The 20,531-nt window shown below is 43.3% G+C and overlaps 1 protein-coding gene across 2 annotated transcripts in view; it reads right to left on the bottom strand.

The window, feature by feature from the left end:
• Window positions 1-760: 760 nt before the first annotated feature.
• Window positions 761-20,531, bottom strand: part of LOC117492180 (deoxyhypusine synthase-like) — a 31,728-nt gene continuing 11,957 nt past the window's right edge. Inside the window, exons 1-10 of one of the 2 annotated variants that reach the window (XM_034142298.1) lie at window positions 12,575-12,630; window positions 3,482-3,678; window positions 3,173-3,337; window positions 2,715-2,836; window positions 2,501-2,597; window positions 2,253-2,339; window positions 2,042-2,147; window positions 1,853-1,956; window positions 1,606-1,731; window positions 761-934 (exon numbers count right to left, since the gene is read on the bottom strand). In XM_034142298.1, coding sequence (XP_033998189.1) covers window positions 827-934; window positions 1,606-1,731; window positions 1,853-1,956; window positions 2,042-2,147; window positions 2,253-2,339; window positions 2,501-2,597; window positions 2,715-2,836; window positions 3,173-3,337; window positions 3,482-3,673 — 1,107 coding nt within the window. In that variant the 5' untranslated portion in view covers window positions 3,674-3,678; window positions 12,575-12,630 and the 3' untranslated portion in view covers window positions 761-826. Of the gene's footprint in view, window positions 935-1,605; window positions 1,732-1,852; window positions 1,957-2,041; window positions 2,148-2,252; window positions 2,340-2,500; window positions 2,598-2,714; window positions 2,837-3,172; window positions 3,338-3,481; window positions 3,679-12,574; window positions 12,631-20,531 lie in introns of those variants that run through there. The other variant, XM_034142299.1, reaches the window with a different exon arrangement.

Here is a 20,531-nt window from a genome sequence, read left to right as displayed (position 1 = left end):
TTATTTGTCTCTTAATCATTGCCCATGTGAAATGTCTAATTCTGTTCTATACTTTGTACTGTGTCACTGTTTACAAGGGCTTATAACATTTTGGCAGTTCCACGCATAACAAAAAGTATTTTCTCAGGAGCTGTGTCTCCGGCATCATCCCGCTGCTTTTTGCTTCTTCGTCAGTGATTATTTCAGATTCAAGAGAGAAAAGTGTGAGAGTGAGGAGTTTGACTTAAAAAACTGGATGCTCTGTCTTTCATTTTTGTAAAGCACTTTGAATTGCCTTGTGTTGAAAGGTGCTATATAAATAAACTTGCCCCGCCTTGCCTTAATGATTAATTAATAATTAAATTAATAATAATTAGTAAGTACATTAGTACATTTTAAGTGACTTTCTTTGCCACGAGTTTCCAAGAGCATCACCTCTTAAAAGACACCCTTGATGAGTTTTGTGAGAAAAGTTGACATTTAAATTAGTTTTTAGGCATAGCCTGTGAGTTGTTCCGATCTCTGCAATTAATTCTAATTTAATATTCCGTCATGGTAATCTGTATTTGTATTTTGTATTATCTTATCGTCTGAATATGTAAAGTAGTACATAAATGTAGTAGAGTAAAAAGAACAATATTGGCGCCCAAAATGTATGTGACTGTGTGTGAATGTTATACAGTGATGAGCAGGTGGAAACTTGTATGTTTATGAATGGGTGAATGCTGTCTTTGAGTAGTCAAGACTGGAAGAGCAGTTTGTAAATGCATATATCATTTATTTTCACAGTTCATGTTACAGAAAGAATAAATAGGAAAATGAAATATGTTTAGTGTTTCTAACAGATTTAGGAAACATCTGTTGACTCGTTTTTGCCAGCTGTCATCTTATTAGCATGAACTGCAAAGGTCTCTGCCACCAGTAAGGGAAAAACAATGGAAGCATCTGCAAACACCTAAAGAGAGAAATGAGAAGCTGTTAAAACATCAAATACATTTTCCAACAAGGGCCTGTTCAGACCTGTTATTGTGATAAAAGAATAAGTTACTCAATCTCTAAAATTAACTACAAAATTCAGAGAAATGTTGACTGTGTGACTGAAACTGGATTTAGTTAACGACCGACAGGTGTGTTCAAAGATCAAAGCAGTTTTTTTACAGCTCCTGTCCCCTCTAGTCGTGATGTCACCCAATCTAAGTCTTAACCAGCTCTCCCATTCATTCCTATGGGGCAAATGATCGCAGTTTTCTGTGATTTGCGTGAAAACTGCTAGGCGAATCTCTTATAAAAGACATAGCAACCCGATCCTGGTCATTCCGCACGCTTTGATGTGTTTTTTGTGTGTTTCGTGTCAACGTTGCCGGACGAGTAGCATGACAACATTTGTGGCGGAAGAAGGAGAATACGATAAGGTAAGTATGTCCAATACTATAGCCTACTGTGTGTGGCTTCGCCAGTCACACATAATGATTGAACCCTTTAATTGAACCATTGAACCAATCAGAGGGTTTGTTTCAATTGACCAATCAAATGACTCGATTAAATGGGCCAATCAGAGGGTTTGACCCATTGGGCCAATCAGGCTAGGTGTAATTGACCAATTATATAATACTTGATATCAAATACCTTCACAGGTTTGGCATCTAAGCTGATCTTGCCCCAGGACACGGCCTCATCAGGTCTGGCTCCAGAGTCACAGCCATCGAACTCCTGAGCCGTGTTCACAAACACAGCATAATCAGCTCCGTCTCTCTGGAGGGAGACAAAGCAATGTATCCTTTAGTCACTTGCAACCTCTCTTCCATATTTGATAAGATATATGTATTTACATAACAACAAAACAATCTCATAATCAAAAACGTAGAAAACGTACCCATGCATTTGCATTGCAGACTTGGTGTTTGGACACGCCCCCTCCCAGGGCGAGTATCCCTGTGCTGTTGGCTGCCACTGCAAGATGGTTCAACTTTGTAATATCTGTAATCAAATGCATTGAGTAAGACCTACTACAAACACAGACTCAAATAAGGTAAGCACCAATGAGGTTTCCCATTATTTTTACCCTCAGCTATGTCCAGTATCAAACCGGGCTTTTTGAATGAGAAGAGGAAGAACGCGTCTCCGATGGCACCGTCTGTCAAGGCAGGGCTGAACACCGGGATGTTATTCTGAAATCGTCAGCAGATCAATGTTTAGTGTATTTTAGAGGAAAATCCCTCGGTTTTTCCAAAAGTCCACACATTTCCAGTCTAATGTATACCGGCAGGACTCACCTTGTAGGCCCAGTAGTAAACAGATTCAGGGTTGTTGATCTCCTTGCCAAGCCGATGGATCATCTTAGATGGAGTCCAGCGAACGCCCTGAAAGAAGTTAACAAAAAATAAGTGCGCTTGATGAGAGGGCGAAAAAAAATCTTCTTACAAATAATATTATTTGAGTTTTTTTAAATATATTTTCGAAACTTGCAGCATTTTTATATTTTTGGGAAACATTTGAAAAGTTTGAAAAGTAGTCCACACACCTGAGTGTTCTGCTCCAGCAGCATCTGCTCTAAAATGGGCATCAACCATTTGTCGAATTTCACATAGTTTTCTTCAGGCATCAGTGTGTTTCCTGTCCTGTATCAACAATGGAACACAGCACATCAAAAACACTTTTTTAATTTAATTTCACTTTTAATGTGGTATTTCCATTTGCAAAGTGTCAAATTCTGATGATGCAACATGTTCTCTGACCTGTTCAGTCCTATTTTGTAAAGATGCTTGCCAGGCATATCGAAGTCTCCTATGTACATCGGGCCCAAACACTTGATCAGATCCTCCTCTATACCTCCAGCTGTTGTCACTAAGACATCCACCTATACATAGAAAGACATATTGATTAGGGAACAGATATGATTTGTAGTGGACTGCAGGACAAGACTATACTGTATATTCCTCAGATTCATATGTATGGTTGTTTCAATAGTGCAGTTCGTGGACAAGATAGCATCTAACATTTAACAATAGTCAGAGAGAAATGGTGATCGTTATACAAATGATTAACACTATTATTTTAATTATCTATTCATCTTTTTCTCAACTGATGGATCAATCATGTACTGTTTTAATAAAAAATCTATGTAATTTAGTTTAATATTTTAGAAAACGACTTAATCCTGGTGCTAATGCCTTATTTTTTAGGAGAGTTGTACCATTTTGTGTTCTGCGAGATAGCGGATACTCTCCCTGACTCCACTGCTGATGAGGTTTGAGGTGTAACTGAAGAAGATGGTGCAGCTGTTAAGGCAGGGGCAAGTGGATGGGTCTTCCTCAGCAAATCCATTTATCCTCTTCATCGGTTGCTGGCGCCTCTCGATCTAGATGTGGAGTGAATTAGACCGATTAAAACCATGCCATCAGTTAATTGTGCATAATCAAAAGATAACAATGCAATCTAACAAAACCAAAGAAATGTACGTGCGTATTCATCAAAGATCTCTTTCTGTGTTCAACCATCTCACCATTTTGTTGAGCTCCTGGATAGCCAAGCCCACCCTAGTGGCCTGCAGACCGGTGGTAAGGTAGGACTTCATCAGTGCGCGGTAGTCCACTCCCTGGTTGAAGTCGTAGCCCTGGATCTTTGGTGTATCCTCTGGCACTGGCTCCATTTCTCTATAGGTATCTTCAGGTAATGGGTGGGCATGGTGTGCCATATTGTCTGAAAGAACAATAACAAACATTCCTAAATAAGTTCTGGAAGTGGGAAGTGTAAATATCTATACAACTTGAAGAGCTATTTTCCTCAAGATCAAACATATGCAGGTTTGTTAACTTTGGTAAGTTGTTGTGGTTCTCTTGAATTGTGTATTTGATGCAGATCCACATCAACCGTTTGCATGTATTAAGGGTTTAGACTGAGTGGCCTAAAATGTGAGATAACCAAGTAGGTTAGACCAAAGCTGAGATGACCAAGTAGTGTGTAGCCCCATTTGGTTCCATTCGAACTCTAGCATTTCAGGATTTACTACAAAAAGCCCTTCGTTCAAACTTTTACTAATGGTCAGATCAAGTCTGAAATTTGACTTGCATCAGAGCAAATATGACAATATTATGAGCACAGGTTTTACTGTTAAGTAGTGTATTTATCTAAAGAACTAGGGGTATTTTCTTGGACTATAAAGAAACTGTTTATCAGATTAAAAATCAATAACTTTAGCGATGCAATGTTTTCACTGGGCAGGAAGAGGATGTTGTATATTACAATCTGAAAGGTAACTAAGGTTGTTACACACATTTTGAACAGTAAACAGGTGCAGCATTCACCTGTTATGTGTAGTAGAGTATACTTATATAGCTGCACTTATATTTCTCTAACCTAACTGGCAAATCCAGCTACATTAGTTCTTACCATGCATTCAGTATGTGAGGCGGAAGTCTTTCACTGTTTTCTTTGTATGTTTTAATTCTATATCCTCCCAGGTATTATCTAAAAATAGATGGAGTCCAGCAAGCACAACGCCATCAACAAAATAAAAAATGATAAGGCCAGCTCAGGCATCAATGGTACATATTGTATTAGTTGTCTCATTTTATGCTTTTCAGCAGCACTCAGTGGTGCGCTACAACTCTGAAATCAATAGAAATCAATAAAATAAATATCAGATCTAACTATAATTTAAACACAGTTGTTTTAAAGTGTTGATTGTCCAACCTTAACAAGCTTAGGCTACCCTTAATGTTGTCTCCCCGTACTTCTTGTTTTTCCTGTGTTCATTTCCTGATTCTAATACGACATGCTCCCTTCTCAGTCTTATGACATACATTGCAGGTTTAACCACTATCTCCATGCGCATTTCTTGTATAATCAGTTTACTTCAACACCCTCCATCTGTTTATCCTTCCAGCTTAACCACACCCGCTGGAGACCTTTTACTCCACCATCGTCTGTTTTAAGTTCAATAAACGTATGACGGGGGAGAGGAAACAGTGTGGTTATTTAGTTTCTATTGATAATGCATGAAACTAAAGCTGTGTATCTCAAGATTTAGGAGTAACTAATAATCCAGTAATATAATATGTATGATTCTAAAATGGGACAATTAATGCTTTACTTTTTCTACTTTAACTATATTTCAATGACATTACTTGTGTACTTTTGTTTAGGTAAGGTTTTGTGTGCAAGACTTTTACATGTAAAAGAGTATTTTTACACTATCTAAGCATTCTTCTTCGATTATTATTATTTTTAACAAGATTCAAAGTTTTTATTGTCAAAACCAAAATGTACTTTCCATTCAGCTCATTGTGGAATAGCCTCCCAACTGAGATACGGGATTGTCCCACTCTCAATAGTTTTAAAGGTCGACTCCACTCAAAGAATGGTTGAGAAACAAACAGACGTGCAATCATCGCTAAATGCACTTTAACACAGGGGTATCTCCTCTTGCACTTTAGGTAGCTCTTGTATCTTATCTTGCACTGTATATGTCGATGCTGCTAGATTGTACTGCCATCTGGTAAATACTTGTGTATGCTGCTCTTTTGCACTTTTTGCATATCATGTATTTGTTTTTGCTATGTGAATAATTGTCATGTTCTTAAATGTTTTATGTGAGGGATTGCGGATGGAAATGAGCTCCAAACTAAAATCCGGCATATTTACACTATTTGCATTTTGTTGTTGTTTTAAGTGTTCATTAATGTGCATTGTCCCTGCTAAATAAACGATTAAATGAAAAAGAATGTGCAGTATACAGATAGAAATGAATGAAAATCTTAAAGGGTAGGTAAGTTTGAGAAACCGGCTCGAGATACACTTTTTGTTATATTCCATGGAATGCTCTTAACATCCCGATAGCAATGCATATCTTAAGTGCTTTGACAAAAAATCCATAAAAAAAATTCATCTGTGGAAGCCGTAGTACTGTAAAAAGTACGACCAATCATTTTAGCCGGCCCGGCTAAAATAACTGGATGGCCTACCTGCCTGTCAGCTTTCCATCTGTGCCCTACCTTTACATACCTGCCAACCCTACCGATTTGGGCGGTAGTCTACCGCTTTTGACATGTTTCTACCGCCTACCGATTTAGCTGACTCTCCCTACCGATTTTCAATCTTCCCAAACTATAACAAATAAAAATGACACTACATAGACACTGGACTCGGCTTTTGGCGGACACCGTTTGCAGCGTGTCTGTGATCCCATCATACAAACAGTCCTCTGTGTTTCAGTCGATCGCGAGATGTGTCTAAAAATAGAACGACAATATTCTGTTTTATCGTTAATGTCCTATAACATAATCTTCCTGTGCCAGAATAATGCACTTGAACGCATCAAAGCTTTGTGATTTATCGGGGCGTGGCTGGTAGGCAGTGGGCTGGGCACTAGTGATGGGAATTCCGGCTCTTCTTGGTGAGCCGGATCATTTGGCTCGGCTCACCAAGAAGGGCCGGCTCTTTCGGCTCCCAAACGGCTCTTCAGTTTACCACATATTATACCTTTTATAATTCAATCAAATGTAGCCCTGTTTTGACTAATGATTTATATGTGTACACATATCACTTAAATTATTCAATACATCCTTTGTACTGAAGTATTCAAAAGTAAAAATTACATGTTTAATATCAATTATTTGCTGCATGTGGCCAATTGTTTTCATTGCATTTACAGACCCTTGTATCTCTCTGATACCACCCAATGAAGGCACAGACTTGCTTGTAGAACCACGCTACACAAAGCAGATAGCAACACCTATAAAAACTTAAGCATAGACATTTAAAAAAAGGGGCTACTGTATCGACATTTTAAAATTATATTTAAAGAAAAGGCCCTGACAAAACAGCAGGGCTCTATTTCAGTATTAACTGTGATGCGCCGGTGAAGATGGCCGCATCGTCTTTGTGCCCCTCTCCAACTTTGCCCATTTTCGTATTTTGTACATATTTCTTTTACTTTTGCCGTTTTACTTTTAACATGGTTCGCAACATGCTAGCCGACCGCACCTACTCTGCCATACAATATAGCAGAGAGGAACTTTTCCAATTGCGAAACTTCGTGGACAATATTAACCCTCCGACAGACAATGGAGATTCACCATGGCTACCTGTTGCTGTTCTACCTGAGAGACGCAAGAAGAAGACAAAGCGGGGATGCCGGGCCGGGTTGCTGGTCAAACTGAGAAAACGTGAGAATCGGCCCCCTCTTCCGAGTATTCTTCTGGCTAATGTTCAATCCATTGAAAATAAGCTAGATGAACTCAGAAGCCGGATTGCTTTTCAACGGGACATTAAGAACTGTAACGTGTTAATTCTCACTGAGACTTGGCTCAACCCCGCTATCCCGGACTCCGTTATTGTCCCTGACGGATTCTCTATTTTTCGTCAGGACCGGACTGCAAACTCGGGGAAAAGTAAGGGAGGTGGTGTGTGTGTAATGACTAACAACAACTGGTGCTCAGATGTGAAGATTATTTCATCGGACTGTTCCGCACAGCTAGAGCACCTCATGATCTCATGTCGGGCCTTCCATCTGCCGAGGGAATTCACATCTGTTGTGATAACAGCAGTGTATATCCCGCCGCAGCCACTCGCCGACAACAACACGGCACTCGATCAGCTGTTTGGGTTTATTGATAAAACCGAGACTTCACGGCCAGATGCGGCGTTCGTTGTGGCCGGAGATTTCAACACCGCCAACATGAAGAAGGTTTTGCCAAAATATTACCAACACATCAACTTCCCGACGCGCGGGGGAAACATACTGGACCATGTTTATTCCCCTTTCCGGAATGGATATAAGGCTCTCCCTCGCCCTCCCTTCGGCAAATCAGACCATATCTCACTACTGTTGTTGCCTGCTTACAAGCAGAAACTTAAAAGGGACAGACCGATAACAAGGACAGTACAACGATGGAGCGAGGAGTCAGATTCAGCACTGCAGGATTGCTTTGCATCTACGGATTGGAGTGTGTTTGAGGACAATAACATCAACACACACACGGACACTGTCATCTGCTACATTGGGAAATGCATCGATGACGTGGTACCGAAGGTTTCTGTACGGACATTCCCAAATCAAAAGCCCTGGGTAAACGGTGAGGTGCGCGGCAAACTGAAAGCGCGCACTCTCGCGCACACAGCGGGAGATTTGGAGGAGTACAGGAAGTCTAGGTATGATCTCCGGAGAGCAATAAAAAATGCAAAGAGACAGTACAAAGAGAAGGTGGAATCTGACTTCAAAGGCTGTAACACTAGGAATATGTGGGCGGGACTAAGGACAATGACTGACTACAAAGGAGCAGCGGGGGGTGCTGCGGGAGTGTCTGCGTGCGCATCTCTCCCAGATGAGCTAAACAGTTTTTTTGCACGCTTCGAGAGCAGCCAGGCTGTGGAGGTACAGAGGGACCAGGAGCTACACTGCCCTTTTGTTTTAAATAGGGCAGATGTGTGTAAATCCTTTAAAAGGGTTAACCCACACAAGGCTCCTGGACCTGATGGCATCCCTGGCCGTGTTCTCAGGGTGTGTGCAGTTCAGCTGGCAGAGGTGTTCACAGACATCTTCAACAGGTCCCTGCTGCAGTCTGTAGTCCCCACATGTCTTAAACACTCCACCATCATTCCTGTCCCCAAAAAGACAATCATCACCTGCCCCAACGACTACCGCCCAGTAGCACTCACCTCCATCATAATGAAGTGCTTTGAACGGTTAGTCAAATTATTCATCACCTCCTCCCTCCCTGAATCTCTGGACCCCCTGCAGTTTGCCTACAGAGCAAACAGGTCCACAGACGACGCCATAGCCCTCACCCTCCACACTGCCCTCTCACACCTGGACCCGAAGAAGAGGAACACATATGTGAGAATGCTGTTCATTGACTACAGTTCAGCATTCAACACCATTGTGCCCTCCAAGCTGGCCATCAAGCTCAGAGACCTCGGACTCAACAGCGCCCTCTGCGACTGGATCCTGAACTTCCTGACGGGCAGACCCCAGGCAGTGCGGGTGGGAAATATCACATCCTCCACCCTGATTCTCAACACCGGTGCCCCTCAAGGCTGCGTGCTCAGCCCTCTCCTCTACTCCTTGTTCACCCACGACTGCGTGGCCACACACAGCTCCAACACCATCGTGAAGTTTGCTGATGACACGACCGTCATCGGCCAGATCACAGACGATGACGAGACGGCATACAGAGAGGAGGTCGAAAACCTGACATCTTGGTGCCAGGAGAACAACCTCCATCTCAACATCAGCAAAACAAAGGAGCTGATTGTGGACTACAGGAAGCAGCAGGGAGAGGGACACGCCCCCATCGCCATCAATGGGACTACGGTGGAGAGAGTCAAAAGCTTCAGGTTCCTTGGGGTCCACATCACTGAGGACCTGACATGGTCTCTTTCAGGGGCGTCGCCTGGACCTGAAAACATTCGGGGCTTAGCCCACAGTGGCGGCGGCACTACAGTGGCATTTTTTACTGCAACACTCCCCACACGCACACACACAGTACACCCGCGACTGTTACAATGAAGGCTCGATAATCAGCTCACGGCATATAGGCAGGGGTAAAGTGGTATTTTTTATGAGTGGGGGGCTCACCTCCTCGAGGGGGATCCGGGGGGATGCTCCCCCGGGAAGATTTTTTTTTAAATATTGAAGTTAGATGCATCAATCTGGTGCACTTTGAGAGCAAAATGAAGAGATCTATGGATACCTCTCTCAACACCCATATGAAGCAGAACTGTAAACAGATGTACTTTTTCTTTATGGATATTTTACAAATCACTCTCCTTTTAAACTCTATTCTTGTTTTACTGCCATATAGTATTTCATAACTGTTTTTCCTTTATTCTCTTATTTTTTTTATAACTATAATGATCATATGAAGGTGTGCGGAAATAATCTTTTGAATAATTTGTGACCAAACCGTTTGAGACCCACTGAGATAACTTAGACTAAAGTTATGTATCTAAACACTCAGAGTCCTTTAGCTCACCTGAGTCTGAGAGGAGAGGACTCTCCTCCAGCTTCTTGTGGAGCAAACAGCTCCATATGTCCATTAGTGCAGCTAGCTAACCAGATGCTAACAACATGGTCCATGCTGGCACGGTCCCTCCCTCTCCCTCTCTCCCCCTCTCTCTCTCTCTCACATGCGCTATTGCCACACACACACACAGAGCCGAGCTTGAATGACACAAGCACACGTTTATTTCCATGCAACTCTCTGATTGGTCTGGTGTCATGCCTCTGTTGCATTCAATGAACACGGGAAATTACAGTGCTGCCGTCCTCTCTTGTGTCATGATGAGGTTCACGTAAAGCACGGTTAATGTATTATATTATTGAGGGAGAATTGTCCGGGGCTACAGAAAAAACATTCGGGGCTAAAGCCCCGGATGCCCAGGCCAGGCGACGCCACTGGTCTCTTCACACCACCACCATCACTAAGAAAGCTCGACAGCGGCTCTTCTTCCTCCGCAGGTTGAGGAGGTTCAAAATGGATTCCAGGATACTCTGCAACTTCTACAGGTGCACGATAGAGAGTATCCTCACTGGCAGCATGACGGCCTGGTACGGCAGCTGCACCGACCTCGATCGTAAGGCTTTACAGAGGGTGGTGAAAACTGCACAGCACATCACCAGGACGGAGCTGCCATCCATGGAGGACCTTTACTCCCAGCGGCTCAGGAAGAAATCACTACGGATTATCAAAGACCCCCATCACCCCAGCCACAAACTGTTCTTTCTGTTGCCGTCTGGCAGACGTTACCGCAGCATCCTGGCAAGGACAAGAAGATTCGGAGACAGTTTCTTCCCGCGGGCAGTGAGACTGTTAAAAAATTGAACTGTTGAAACAACTTCAAACATTCAACTGCTACTCAGTAGTATGTATCTAATACCTAATATATATATATCATTCCAATAACTTGTATATAGACTCATACTGCACTATTCCACATCATAACTTTATTTCATTTTTATAACTATTATTATTTTTGTATTGCTCTTGCTCTTATTGTTATTATGTTATGTTATTATGTTGCATTGTTGGAGAAGCCTGTGACATAAGATTTTCAACTGCATAATTACTCTGTAGCTATGTCAGATTGACAATAAAGAACCTTGAACCTTGAACCTTGAACTATAGAAAAAAAGACAGCAACAGCTGACATCAAATCTTTGCTGAGCCCAAGGATAATCATAAATAAATAACATAGTGAAAATAAATATATTGCAATGCTCAGTACAGCAGCATCCAACCGTCTCTAATCATAAAAAAACATAATACAAATAAATGTATTGCAATGCTCAAAACAGCAGCATCCAACAGTCTCTAATCCTTGGATATTACATGCCACTGCATGCATGCACGGAGCAGCTGTAGCGCGGAGATCATCATATCATTCTGTCTTGTATTACTTAACAAAAAATAACAAAAACAAAAAAACGGCTCGTTCGCGGGCGCGAGCCGGCTCCCGTCGTTCACTTAAAAGAGCCGGCTTTTTGAGCCGGCTCGTTCGCGACCGACACATCACTACTGGGCACTAGTTTGCTGTGCAGTCCGCACACACAAGACCACAATTATGGCAGAAGCAAAAGAGCCCAAAATATATAATTTTCACTCCGAGTGGGGAGGAAGTCCATCTGTCTCATCTGCAATGCGAGCGTGGCTTTATCGAAGAAGGGTAATTTAGGAGCGGCATTTCAAAACAGTGCACAAACGCTACGAGACGGAATTCCCTCCTAATTCTGCCCTACGCTCCCAAAAGGTGAGGGACCTGAAAGGACAGCTAAATGCACAGCAGTCAATTTTCACCAGGCCCAACAACAAGAGCAAGGCTGCTACCATAGCATCTTATCGTGTCAGTCACGTTCTTGCAAAACACATGAAGTCTTTCAAAGACGGCGAAGTTGTGAAAGAAGCATTCCTGGAGGCTGCCGACGCGCTTTTTGGGGACAGTAAAAATAACAGTAGCATTTCAACAGGTTTTTGATATAATAAAAACTCAAGTTAGATACCGTTATTAATCAGCTGTAAGTTTTAGTTTGTTTGAACTTATTCATTATAATTATTGTACAAAATGGTATAAGAATGCAAACTTTAAGATCTGTTCTGTTTAAATTGATTATAGTCTATTATCAATTCAGGTTAAGAAACTAGTGTTGCTTGCATCCTATTTTAAAGGCATTTCTTTTTATACTCTACTAAAATGCAAAAAAAAGAAAAGGGTTTGATTCTATTAATTTTGTCTTTTTTATTGCACTTTGGCAGCAGATTCCTGTGTAGCTTCAGATCTGAGTTGTCTTATTAGTAAAACTAATTTATACTTTTGTAGCAACACTATTTTTATATAATGACAAAGAAAGGGTTCAGTCTTTTCTTTTTTTCATATGTCATATGTGGCAGCACTGTTCAATGTTTCTTGAAAACATTACCCACTGTAGTTTGTGACGTGTGAATAAACTCCAACTCTGTATCAACAACACTGTTGTGTAACTTCAGTTAAATACTTGTATGTGTGTAGATTAGAAAGAGGTAAGATAAAGGATCTGCAGTATTTTATGAAGTATTAATCGTACAAAGTCAGTTTTATACAAGTAGAAGTGTGTATTTACCTGGTAGTCGGCTGTCAGTAATGGCTGCGCCTCTCTAGTTGGACTGGTAGATCTCGGCAGACTGGCCACTTAAAAAGTAGCTCTCGGTACAAAAAAGGTTGGGCACCCCTGATCGACACTGTCAAGGTTCAAGGTTCTTTATTGTCAAACTAACATAGCTACAGAGTAATTATGTCGTTGAAAATCTTATGTCACAGGCTTCTCCAACAATGCAACTGAAAGAGGACCAGAAACACATTAAAAATATAATAAAATGTGGAGACTTTGGGATATTTATCTCCCATTCTTTTACTTTTCGGGCATTTTACAGACCAAACATGTCGTTGATGTCACTGTTTACCAAACTACCACTTTTTCTGAAAAATGCATAAAATGATGCAATATATGTTAAATACATGGTTTATACATGTAATTACTGGGGTTCCATTTCTTCTGATTACCTAATTTGGGCGTGCACATTTGCCACGAGCAAACCTATGGAGCTAATTTCCTGCCATAACTCCACAAACAAACTAAACAGGTTTTACAAATGCCTTATGATTCACTAACAAACACAATGTGGTTTGCAAACACAAAACACCATCTACAAACTAATGAATTTAGTTTTGCAAAGCAAAAACGTATCTATCAAACAAACACATAACATTTTTCTAATAAATCATGTTTCAGAGACAAATTCAGCTTAGGTTTTACAAGTACACAACTTTTTTTTACAAGTACACAACTTTTTTTTACAACTACAACACTTTGTTTTACAACTACAAAACTTTTTTTTACAAGTACAAAACTTTTTCTTCTCACGGCGGAATATTACTGCCAAAAGTCACGTGACTCACTCACGTGACTTTTGGCAGTAATATTCCGCCGTGACTGACTCATACACAGGGTGTTTCTCAATCGCGAGTAAAGCTGCTTCCGAGCCACTATTTCAAGCATACTACGTCATCGAGTGCCGCCGAAGTACTGTTCCAATCTCCAGTATACTTGGAAATCTACCGAGCCCGGCGTACTCCGTTTGGAGAAATATCGAGTCTGCACATGAGTAGACTTCGCGGCCTTAAAATCCACACAATGCTTTGCGCACGGACCAATTTCCCCAAATCTGTGGCGGAAGATGTAAGGCGGGGCCTCTCATATGACGCACACCTGCACACTTGCTAGCGTGTTCCACACTTCATTTTCCGAATGCCAGGAAGTATTCTTGACTCGCTTCTGAAGCAAGATGCTCGGCAGACATGTGCTACCAAGCAAGCGTACTCGCGATTGAGAAACACCCAGTGTCACACATGCTCACTCACACATGCTCCACGGCAGCAGGGGGCGCTACTGAGTCCATAGGGAAGGCGGGAGGTTGAGCAGAGAATGGAACAGCCCTTGCCAGTCTGATGGCAGGTGTTTCTAGCGATCCAGCGATCTGAATTTAGCGATCACAACGAAAACAGCCAAGACACATATTGAGCCCAGAAAATGAATGTTCTTAGGGCTGTAAATATAATAAGCCTTTGTCTAAAATGGACAACATTGTAACTAAGGAGATTTAAACTATACAGCGATTCTGCACTCGGTCAATCAGCTGCTCTTCATTTTCTTTCCTGCTATATTCAATGAGTGATACAAATATTTTTTACAATACGTTCTGAATAAAACTGATACTGTTGGACTCGGTACTAGTTGACTGCTACCAGAAATAAAAGGAAGTACTTTACTGTGTACTTTGTGAGTAATCCTCTGTCAGAGTCCCCTCCATAGTACATAATGCATGTTTTTTGCTATCTTTGATGAATGATAAAAATAAAATGTTACCATTAGTTCTTAATGAAATTGATACGGTTTGACTTTGTATTAGTAAGCCTACTACTAACAATACATTGAAGTACTTTTACTGTGTATTTTTTGAGAAATACTCTGTCAAAGTCCCCTCCTGAGAACAAAATCAAGCCATTTCTGCTAAGTTTGATGAGGAAAAAAAAAATGTTTTGCCATTAGTTCTTCGTGAGATTGACACTGTTGGACTCAGTACTAGTACCACAAGTACTATGAAGTACTTTTACTGTGTACTTTTTGAGTAATCCTCTGTCAATGTCCCCTCCTGAGTACAATAATGCATGTTTCTCTGCTATTTTGAATAAGCGTTAAAACACCTTTCTTATGAGACTGATATTGTTGGACAGAGTACTTTAAGAGGATGGTTGACATGATATCAGCGATACTTCCAGTCAGTACTCCAGCAGCAGCATTTTCACACCTTGGAAAGTCTTTAGAGTCTGGCCTGGATAGCTGGTCACAAATATCCTTCAGCAAAGTGACGCACCCTTGTGACTCTTGTTGACCTCTTATGGGGCTGCTGTCTTTTAAATATGATTATTTCTCTGCTCCTAGTTCATTACTCTCAGATTCTTCCATCAGTCCCTGTCATTGCATGTCTGTCAATAGAGCTTGGAAAAATGTGTCCAATTCAACAAAATGTTTTTGTGAAGATCAGAGCTAAATTATAGATTGTTTGATTGTGTAATTACAAGGTGAGAGAAAATAAATCCACATCCTCCTATTAAACTTATTTTATTTACTTTTCCATGTTGTACATATACTTACTTGTATTACATGTTGAACCACATGCTGGATATCTTCCCCAGCCTCAAGGAAATACAATACAATTAATGGATTCATAACTTAAAATGTTTATAAAAATTAAAATAAAATTTAATTAAAACATTTAATTAAAAAAATTAATAATGTTGTGTGCAAACATTTCAAATTGAAATATAAAATGAAAAATAAGTTTACTTTTGAAATGATTTCTCACAAAAACCTTTCTAAATTATAGTAAATTATTAAAAAAGGTTTCGTCAATATACGTTTTTCTGCCTAAAATAGTTAAAATTGAACGTAAACTATATCAAACACCACATCCATGGCAATTATCCCATTTTTGTTAAGTTAATAACAATATTGATATTATATATATATATATATTTATATATAATATATATAGCATATAATTGATGCAGTCTTTCTGAAAAAATTTTAAATACTGCAAATGAAGAATATTTGTAATGTTTTACACAGATAGTTCCTTAACTTGAATTTGAAAACACGTGGCAACTTTATTAATACAGCAGTTGAAAAGATTTGTGGAAGGATAAATTCTTCATGGGCTTCAATGGCTCTCTAGATAAAGGGTGTTCTATTTCGTCCCTACTGACCGCCAGAGGCGGTGCTTTTAGCACTGGATATGTCCATCGTGCGCATGCGCAGTACGAGTACCAATATCAACAAAGTCACCTGTGACCAGTGGCGACTGGTCATTAGGGGCAGGTGGGGCACAGCCCCACCTAGTGTCAGCAGAAAGTATTACAAATAATGATTACAAAAATGCAAAAAAATAAATAAAAAAATATATAAAATATATTTTAAGATCATGTTTAATCATCTGATTCGTCTGTACATTGCTGTTTTAGTCTGTGTTCTTCTAATTAGTGTGTCTACAGTCACAGTGTGTGCCTATTGAGCTGTTTAGAGCCATGTGGGACAAAACCTGATTATGCCCCTTCCTCTCGCTGTGAAGTCAACGGTGACTGTAAAAACTTCACTGCGCATGCTCAGAGTATTTTGTAATGAAATGTGTGTGGCAAAAAAATAATGACCAGAGGGGCACGGAGCTACCATCCCCACCATACGTCATCTCAAATCATTCAGAGCTGATTGGCTGTAAGTACGTGTGCCGCGAAAAGTGTGGTGTGTGAAGAGGAGACGAGAGAGCTGCAGTGGCGCGTCCTAAAACCAGGAAGTAAGCACAAAAAAGCAATGAGATTTCTCCAGAGGATTTTAGAAAATAGCTCGAAATAAGATCTGTGGGAAACGTACCTGTTAGATAAATGCACGTTTTGATTAGCCGGATAACATCCACATGTCTACCCTACTTATATAATTTTTTTATCATAAATCTATGGATTAGATTTATGATAGACTTTTGAAACTACAAGAACATAAGGAGGACTTTTACAAAAAAGTAATAGAAATGTTTGTCCAGAAGGATAGGCAAATGGACTTCATCTTCAAGTCAAGGTAAGACCGCCATTTTATTGAAAATGGGATCTTACTAAGAGAGAACAATTCAATATTTAAATGATAAAATTACATTTTTTGGGTATCCTTTTGTTGAACTGTCTGTTTAAAATTAATCGAAGCATCAGACAAAAAAAGCTTTTGAAAATAATATTATATTTTGGTTTAGGTCAAAATATAATATTTGTAAACCTGAAGAGTCAGTGCCAGTGCCTCAGCAGCCATGAACCTCACTGCACGTCACTGCAGAAGCTTATATATAGACATCTAAGTTTTTTGTGCCCCACCACTTTTGTACATATAAAAACGCCACTGCCTGTGACCCACGTGACACCGGCTATATCAGCCAGTGTCATCAGAGGATCTGTTCCTTTCATCTTCTCGCTGCGCGAGAGTACCGTGGCTGCATTCTTGCAGCCTACAGCGTTCAGGTTTGAACGTTTGATCTGAGGGATTTCTCTGCATACAGCGGGGAGCTTCGCGACTGATAGTCGGAGCTACGGGTTGTTAACGCGTCCTCCAGGAGCTGTGGCCGGCGGTGCGCCGTGCAGAGCCTCGACGGACAGGTTCGTGTCAACTTGTGGTGATGGCTGTGTTCCCGCACCCTCTCCCAGCTAAGTTGTCCTGATTGCTGTCTTGTTATTGTCGGGCTACTTTCTGGTAACTACGGTTCTAAGCCGTGTAAGTACTGGCCATAGTTACTACTGTAACTACGGTTTTAAGCCGCGTAAGTACTGGCCATAGTTACTACTGTAACTACGGTTCTAAGCCGCGTAGGTACTGGCCATGGTTACTACTGTAACTACGGTTATACGCCGCGTAAATACTGGCCATAGTTACTACTGTAACTACGGGTCTAAGCCGTGTAAGTACTGGCCATAGTTACTACTGTAACTACGGTTCTAAGCCGTGCAAGTACTGTCCATAGTTACTACTGTAACTACGGTTCTAGGCCGTGTAGGCTGGCCATGGTTACTACTGTAACTACAGCTCTGTGCTGTTCTCTTCTTTGGAAGCTAGTTATCTGGTCTTAAACATTGTGTTTTTCGACTTGATTTCGCTTGGTTGTTAGCAGCAGCCGCTTGACTAACACCTTGCATGGACCGTTTAGTTTCATTATTTAACTCAGCTGGTGAAGGCAGTGCTCTCGCTCCCGCTCCCGGTATCGTTGCCCTGTAACGTATCACTCTGGCTATTAGCAGCGGCCACTTGGCTAACATCTGGCGTGTTCGGCGTGCTGCTTGATTCTTAGCAGCAGCTGCCTGGCTAAGCTGCCCTGTTAAGCTTCTTCGTTTAATCTAGCCAGGTGTAGGCAGTGCTCTCGCTCCCGCTCCCTCTGCTAGTAACGTGGGTGTAGGTCATTCACATCCCCCTCTGTGTTCGGCGAGTAGGAGCAGTGCTCTACTCTTTCCGTTCAGCAGGTAGCCGGTGAAGGCTGTGTTACCGCACCCGCTCCCGGTTACGCTGCATCTGGCATTTGTCTCTGACTCAACCAGTGAAGGCAGTGTTCTCGCCCCCGCTCCTGGTAGACGTGTACTTGATTCTAGCAGCAGCCGCCCGGCTAAGCTGTCCTGTTGAACTTCTTTATTTAATCCAGCTAGGTGAAGGCAGTGCTCTCGCTCCCGCTCCCTCTGCTGGTAGCTCCGTGCTTCGTTTACTCGGCTAGGTGAAGGCAGTGCTCTCGCTCCCCGCTCCCTCTGCTAGTAGCCTTGCACTTTCATTTACTCAGCTAGGTGAAGGCAGTGCTCTCGCTCCCCGCTCCCTCTGCTAGTAACGTGGGTGTAGGACATTACACCCCTCTCGTGTTCGGCGAGTAGGAGCATTGCTCTACTCTTTCCGTTCAGCAGGTAACTGGTGAAGGCTGTGTTCTCGCACCCCGCTCCCGGTTACGCTGCATCTGGCATTCGTCTCAAATTTAACCAGTGAAGGCAGTGCTCTCGCCCCCGCTCCTGGTAGATGCTAAAACTGCCTTGTTCGTTAATCCAGCTAGGTGAAGGCAGTGCTCTCGCTCCCGCTCCCTCTGCTGGTAACGTGGGTGTAGTTACATCCCTCTTTGTATTCGGCGAGTAGGAGCATTGCTCTACTCTTTCGGTTCAGCAGGTAGCTGGTGAAGGCGGTGTTCCCGCACCCGCTCCCGGTTACGCTGCATCTGGCATTCGTCTCGAACTTAACCAGTGAAGGCAGTGTTCTCGCCCCCGCTCCTGGTAGACGCTAGACTGCCTTGTTTATTAATCCAGCTAGGCGAAGGCAGCGCTCTCGCCCTCTGCCGGTAACGTGGGTGTAATTACATCCCTCTTTCTGTTCGGCGAGTAGCAGCACCGCTCTACTCTTTCCGTTAAACGGGTAGCTGGTGCAGGCTGTGTTCCCGCACCCGCTCCCGGCTACGCTGCATCTGGCTACCCACAGAATGGCTCATTCATGTGGGCTGTCCCCTAAGGTGGATCGGTTAGCTGCCATCATGGAGCAGACAAAGCCGCTCCTGTTGGCCCTTCAGCCAGGGGCCGGTGTGGGGGCTACTAGCTTGCCGCCTGGCCCGCCTTCGGTTGCCTCACCTCTGCTTGAGGATGCCATGTCGCTAGCGGCTCCGGCTGAACCGCTTCTTGAAAAGGGGGGGGCGGGGCCCCGCTCACCCCCGAAGAGGCTCCCCACTCCTCTGCTCAGAGCTCTTTGCAGGGCACGGAGGACGGCTCCATGGCGGCCATTATTCGTGCGGCCCTGATACGCTTGCAGCTTCAGGTTCCGCAGGCCGACCCAGGCTAGCGCCTTCTTCAGGCATAACCCTGCCCCTTTCATTCCCACTGTTCCTCCTTTGGAGGAGTACCTGAGGGAGCTCCATGCATGCTAGAGACACACCAGGGCCCTCTCCCACTCTGCTGCCATGCAGGATCCGGCGAGGGTGGGGCTGGGTCGCTTGCCATCCATTGAGCCTGCCATCGCCTCCGCGATTCTGGCCGCGGATGCCAGGCGCCCTAGGCCTCAGTGCAGGGTCACAAACGAGCTGCTCTGTAAGGCCTACGACACAGCGGCATGGGAACTCCCTCTCCCATCTGATACTGGCTGTCTCTACCTCTCTGCAGCAGGCTCCGGCTGAGCCTTCTTTGCTGGGCCTCAGTGATGCATCACTGCAAGCCTTTGCCCTAATGCTAGGGAATTGGGACGAGTCATGTCCTTTTGGGGCAGACTCGTCGCCAGGTTTGGCCTGCTTAGTCACCACCGTCGGAGACATGTCCTCCGTAGTGTGCCAGTCGAGTCAGGGGAGCTGTTTGGGGCAGCTGCCCTGTAGGCATTGGAGCGTGCTGCCCAAGCTAGGCAGACCAGGCAGCAGCTCTCGGGTCTTTATAGGCCTGTGTCCACTCCCAGCAGGCCCAGGGGCCCCTCTAGCAGCCGCACTCAGCCACCAGCTTACCTTGGTGGTCTGCGCAGGTCCCAGCGGCCCACTCATCCGTTGTGCCCCCTGCTGCCGGCCATCTAGGCGGCCTCGTGCCTCAGAGCCTTACCGGCCTCCCCCCAGCAGCAGCTCAGCTACTGGGCTGTCTGTACTTCCGGCCCTTGGGGGGTTTTCACCTTAACCCAGGGGTACGAACCGCAGTTCCGGCCCCTAGCCTTCGGCCGGGCCAAAATGACAGTCGTCAGCGATCCGGCAGATGCCCTAGCTCTAGCCCAAGAGTTGTCCGTCCTTCTGCCCAAGGAGGCAATCGAGCCAGTAGACCCTCTGCTTAGCCCAGGGGGTTCTACTCTGCGTACTTTCTCGTGGCCAAGAAAGTCGGCGGATTTCACCTGCTCTTGGACCTCAGAGGAATCGACAGATTCCTGGAGGTGCTGCCATTCCATATGCTGACCGCAGCACATGCACAGTGGGAGTGGTTCGCAACCGTGGACTTTAGGGAGGCCT

The sequence above is a fragment of the Trematomus bernacchii genome, unplaced genomic scaffold (assembly GCF_902827165.1).
Source record: "Trematomus bernacchii unplaced genomic scaffold, fTreBer1.1, whole genome shotgun sequence".
Lineage (NCBI taxonomy): Eukaryota > Metazoa > Chordata > Actinopteri > Perciformes > Nototheniidae > Trematomus > Trematomus bernacchii.
Note: the sequence above shows the minus strand (reverse complement) of the source record. Positions and strands in the feature narration are given on the sequence as shown.